This window comes from Colobus angolensis, unplaced genomic scaffold, assembly GCF_000951035.1.
Source record: "Colobus angolensis palliatus isolate OR3802 unplaced genomic scaffold, Cang.pa_1.0 Scaffold8, whole genome shotgun sequence".
NCBI classification, from domain to species: Eukaryota; Metazoa; Chordata; class Mammalia; order Primates; family Cercopithecidae; genus Colobus; species Colobus angolensis.
Window position 1 is genome coordinate 7,797,567 of NW_012121820.1, and position 5,386 is coordinate 7,802,952.

Sequence of the window (5,386 nt, forward strand, 5' to 3'; positions counted from 1 at the left end):
AAATACAAAAATTAGCTGGGCGTGGTGGCAGGCGCCTGTAATCCCAGCTACTCAGGAGGCTGAGGCAGGAGAATCGCTTGAACCTGGGAGGCGGAGGTTGCAGTGAGCTGAGATTACACTGCCTCACTCAAGCCTGGGCGACAGAACTAGACTCCATCTCAAGAGAAAAAATAAAAATATTAGCCAGGCATAGTGGCATACACCTCTAGTCCCAGCTACTTGGGAGGCCAAGGTGAGAGGATGGCTTGAGCCTGGGAGTTGGAGACTGCAGTGAGCTGATTGCGCCACTGTATTCCAGCCTGGGTGAGAAGACAACCTTGTCTCTAAAAAAACAGAAAATAATCATACTGTGGACCCAGATTGCCTGAGTCCAAATCCTGTCTCTCCAGTTTTTAAGCAAGCTACAAAACAAAAAAAAAAAAAAGAAAGAAACACAAAAGCAAGCTACTTGGACTCTGCTTATTTCACTGATGAAATGGGGCTAATAGTACCTGTCTCACAGGGTTGTTGTGAGGAATACAACTGTGTATGTACAATGCTTAGAACAGAGCATATTATAGGGTATGCCTTATTACTATGATGTGTTGGTTAGATATACATGATATGCATGATCTTGACTTCAGTGTTGGTTATGAGGTAGGCTACTATCATTCTCCACACTTTGCATATGGGAAAATAGACTCAGAGAGATTACTAATTAGCACAAGACCACATGGCTCATAAGTGGCAAAGAAGGGATTCAAACACTGCACTATCCTGCCTGGCACGAGGGGTGGGGAGATTTGGGGATATCTTCCCTGTGGAAGAATGAGGGGAGTCAGACGAGGCAATGCAGATGTGACTTCCTCTCTTCCTGGGTCTCACCCCATCCCTCTCCCCTTTACTTTCAGGGACCCTAACCTCCAAAAGAGGTACCCAGTGGCGCTCAATCGAATTGCTGCTCAGGAGGTCCCCATTGAGATCAAGCCAATAAACCCATCCCCCCTGAGCCAGCTGCAGAGAATGGAGCCCAAACAGATGTTCTGGGTGCGAGCCCGGGGCTATATTGGTAAGACGACCCCAGGGATGGGAGGAAACCACTCTCCAAGGGGTCTGCCACTCATTTGCTGTGTGACCTTGGGCACATGAGTTCCCTTCTCTGGGCCTGTTTCCTTATCTGCATGATGGGGAAGTTGGCTTAGCTTCTTACCTGGGGCCTCTCAGCCCTTTGCATGGGGAGAATGTGGAGGTGACTATAATCCCAACACAAGGCCTTTCTGAGGAAGGCAAGGCACCTCACTGGGGTTGTTGTCCAGCTTTGCTGCTAACCATAAAGTGTCTTTGTGCAAATTGGAAGATGACACTCCTTTTGGGGCCTAGTGTGGGAGACCTGGGTGAATTTCAGTCTGTGCTCACCCCTGCCCTCACCATGTCGCCATCGCACTTATCCCCCGTCACACATACACACTGTAGGCCAAGTGCTCTTGTGCAGCAACCAGTCTGCACACCCATGCACGGGAGTCCCTTTTTCCCCTACCTCCCTGCAGGTCCTGAGCTGGAAAGCCCAGGAGCCCAGGGCTGATGGGGACCTGTTGCAGGCGAGGGTGACATGAAGATGCACTGCTGCGTGGCCGCCTATATCTCCGACTATGCCTTCTTGGGCACTGCATTGCTGCCTCACCAGTGGCAGCACAAGGTGCACTTCATGGTCTCATTGGACCATTCCATGTGGTTCCACGCCCCCTTCCGAGCTGACCACTGGATGCTCTATGAATGCGAGAGCCCCTGGGCTGGTGAGTGTGGGGCCGTGTGGGACAAGGGCACTGACCTTGGGTGGCAGATGCTGACTTCCCCTGACTTCCTGTGTGGCACTGCACAGGTCACTTCCTTTCCTTCCCTCCTAGGCTTTCACATCTTCATCTTCAAAATGAGAGGGTGAGGCTGGGACACCTGCTCTGCTCTAAATTGCTAGAATGTGCTGGGAATGTGATTCACCTTCTCCCCGGGACCCAGTTCTAGTCCCAGAACCAGTTCAGATTCTTTTTATTACAATAGGCAAATCGTGTCTTCCATCTGAGCCTGTTTCCTCATCTAAACAAAGAGGGTTACATTACAGCAATGGTATCCAAACCCGGCAGCCCATCAGACTGCCATTTGGGGACGCCTTTTCAAAACAGATGCTGATTCCACCCTCAAGATTCTGACTCAGTAGGTCTTGGATAAGGTCCAGGAAACTGTATTTTTAAGTTCTCTAAGTGACTCTGATTAACCTGATCGGGGTTGGAGCATTCAGTGGTCCCTAAGGGCCTCACTGCTTGGACATTCCTTGCAGGGGACAGAGAGAAACAAGACTCATTCATCAATGTCTAGCTTCAGAACCCTGACCTCCTTTCCAAGGGAGTACATTTCAAATGAAGAAAGGTTTTGCTCGACAAACCAAGGGAAAAACTTAAGGACTCCTTATACTCAGATAAGGGGTACTCTCACGTACCAATAGCATCCCAATCCAAGATTGATAACCTTGAAGTGAGGACATGGGTTCAGATTTGGCCTCATCATGAAACCAAATTCCTGACCCTCTCTGGATTTCAGTCCTGGTCTGGAAAACTGGACAACACATAACTGCTTCCTTTGGCTACGGTGAGAACTGAGTGAGCTCTGCTATGTGTAAAGGAAACCAGCAATCAATCATCCTCATAAACATCAAACTCAGGCCCAAAGCCAGCAAGGGAGAAAGAATCCCAGGTGGGGAGGGAAGAGGCCAGACCTCATGGCTTTAATTCCTCTCGCTGAGCCCCTTCTTCCCCTTGGTGGTGGTAGTGGGGATATTTTTCATGAATTACCACTTGGAGGATGTGGCTTGATTTATTATACAGGGAGCCAATAGGTTTCCTAACACGAGTGGCCAGAGGTATAGCAGTTCTGCTTGGCCAAGCAGTTGAAGGAGACTGTTCTCAGAGCTTCTCCCTCCGTGATCTTTTTGAGGAAGCGAGCAGAGGTGTGAAAGTGCTTTTAAACTATCAAGTGGGGTTCCTGTGGGAGGAGTTACCCCTCAATGATGGTCCATAATAAGCTCAAGAAGGGGCATTTGGAGCAGCCACGACACTCAGCGCACCCTTGTATGGGGCAGCCCTGCCCTGGGTCACACCCTTTTCAAGAAGTCCACTTGGAGGTCGGGCGTGGTGCTGTGCTAAGCCTGTAATCCCAGCTGCTCAGGAGGCTGAGGTGGGAGGATCCCTTGAACCCAGGAGCTTGAGACCAGCCTGGGCAACATAGTGAGACTCTGTTTCAGAAAAAAAGAAATGCATTTGGCTGTTCTGAAGCAGGCCATCCTCACCTTTCACCTCACCCACAGGTGGCTCTCGGGGGCTGGTCCATGGGCGGCTGTGGCGTCAGGATGGAGTCCTAGCTGTGACCTGTGCCCAGGAGGGCGTGATCCGAGTGAAGCCCCAGGTCTCAGAGAGCAAGCTGTAGCCAGAGGTACCAGCTTGGCCTGGGGCTTCAATAACCTCCCATCTATCCCCATTCCTGAGACAGCAGTTACAGTCCCTTTTGGCCCTCACATCCAATAAAGAGACTGATACCACTGGAGTGGCTGGCTTTTAATTCCCCTGGGCCAGACCTTGCCTTCATCCCTCAACTCCAGGACTCCAGGGCAGAGTCCCTGGCCTTCAACCAGGAGGCCTCGCCAGCTTGGGGGCCCACCAACAAGGGAACATTGCCCCTGAGCTGTGCCACAGCCCCTTGGCTGTTTATAAGCTGGAGAGGCCGTGTCAGACTTCTTCCCTGTACTATACCAGGGCAACCCCAGCCAAAGCTCATCCTGAGCCCAGCTCAACAGAAGTTTCCTTGATCTGCTTCACATTCTCTTTTGGAACTTCTAGGGGCTCCCAGCTATTCTGTCCTCATTGGGTCCTTCCCCTGCATTCTGGGGCAGCCTCTCTCCTCACAGTGGCCTTAAATCTAGGCAAGGGTTAGTCCAGCACCTCCTTGATGAGCAATTCTTTGAGACTGGGGGGTGGCGTAGGGGTAAGGCCTGCCTCCTGCAGGGCTTGGAGCCGAGCCTCTGATTGACGTTTGTCCAGGCCCAGGCGCCAGGAGAGTCGAACATGGGCCTCCAGAAAGGGTGCCAGCAAAGGGTGGAGGCTCTTGTCCCCAAGCAGCTGCAGGGCCTTCTCACAGCATGCCCGGGCCTCCCCAGGGTCTTCCAGCTCCTGGTGGCACACGGCCAGCCCAGCCAGGGTCAGCAGGGGGCGGTCTGGGCCAGAGGGGGTGCCCAGCTGGGCTTGCAGCTGCCAGGCAGTGGCCCAGAGTGCCAGAGCCTCACGATAGAGGCCAGTACAGGTGAGGCTCTGTGCCCGCCGCAGCTCTGGCAGCACGAAGAAGTCCTGCAGGTCCGGGGCATGGCGCAGCTCAGGCACTGCCTGCAGGTGACCCAAAAACTGCTCAAAGGCCCGGCTACGGCGGGCAATGGTCTCTGCAGTAAAATTCCGGCGCAGCCGCTTACGGGGGAAGGAGATGGCAGCCATTGGGCCCCGGAATTGCCGCTGCAGGTTTCGGTGCAGCCGCTCAAAGTCCGAGTAACGGCGAGAGATCTGGGCTGGCTGGCAATCTGGCGGCCCTGGGCCTATCACGGCGAGGGTGTAGAGCTGCAGGGAGGGTGGGTATCAGGGCAAATGCAAGCTGTCCATGGGCCCGTTCCCTCCCCATCCCCCACACTCCCAGCTGTGCCGCCCCACCTCTTCCTTTCACCCCTGGGATAGCACCCAGGAGGGCGGGAGCTGCTGCCACAGTGGCGGGGAAGCCCAGTCCCATCTTACCTGAGGTTTGTCTGAAATGACCCAGGCCCAAGGCAGCAAGAAGAGAGAAAGACAGAGATGAGCTTCAGTGCCCGGGGCTGCTGCCCCTTTTTTTGTACTCCCTTCCCATTAGAGCAGTTAGTTCTTCTGACAGCCCCCGCTGGAAAACCAGACAAGAGCTGAAACCCAGGCCAATCTCTTAGGTCTTCTTTAGGAACGGCATGGAGCTTGTTCCACTTTGGACACCTGGCCTCCACATCCCCGGTCAGGATTTTCCAAACTAGACCCAGAAGACAGGTCTGTAGATAGCCACAATTGCCATAACTGTGAAAAGTATACTGGCCTAGGACTCAAGTTCTAACCCAAGGTCAGCTACTCCCTCCCTGTGTGACCTCAGGCAAGGTCATCCCCTCTGGGTCCGCTTCTGTTTCTAATGAAGGAAGTGCTCGGTCAAGTCAGTGTTTGTCCAAAAATGAGACATGTACAAGTATTGGTACCTGAGGTTTTTTTTGTTTTTTGTTTTTTTTTTGAGACGGAGTCTCGCTCTGTGGCCCAGGCTGGAGTGCAGTGGCTGGATCTCAGCTCACTGCAAGCTCCGCCTCTGGGGT

The 5,386-nt window shown here is 53.1% G+C and overlaps 2 protein-coding genes across 5 annotated transcripts in view; one reads left to right on the plus strand and one right to left on the minus strand.

Annotated features, from left to right (window-relative positions):
- ACOT8 (acyl-CoA thioesterase 8) overlaps nucleotides 1-3,570 on the plus strand; it is a 17,924-nt gene extending 14,354 nt beyond the window's left edge. Inside the window, exons 4-6 of the mRNA XM_011928909.1 lie at nucleotides 891-1,048; nucleotides 1,578-1,772; nucleotides 3,335-3,570. Coding sequence (XP_011784299.1) covers nucleotides 891-1,048; nucleotides 1,578-1,772; nucleotides 3,335-3,453 — 472 coding nt within the window. The 3' untranslated portion in view covers nucleotides 3,454-3,570. The remainder of the gene's footprint in view (nucleotides 1-890; nucleotides 1,049-1,577; nucleotides 1,773-3,334) is intronic.
- The window catches only part of SNX21 (sorting nexin family member 21), a 9,474-nt gene continuing 6,497 nt past the window's right edge, over nucleotides 2,410-5,386 (minus strand). For 2 of the 4 annotated variants that reach the window (XM_011928908.1, XM_011928903.1), the window contains exon 4: nucleotides 2,424-4,628. In XM_011928908.1, coding sequence (XP_011784298.1) covers nucleotides 4,610-4,628 — 19 coding nt within the window. In that variant the 3' untranslated portion in view covers nucleotides 2,424-4,609. Of the gene's footprint in view, nucleotides 4,629-4,799; nucleotides 4,811-5,386 lie in introns of all 4 variants that reach the window. The other 2 variants (XM_011928904.1, XM_011928906.1) reach the window with 2 other exon arrangements.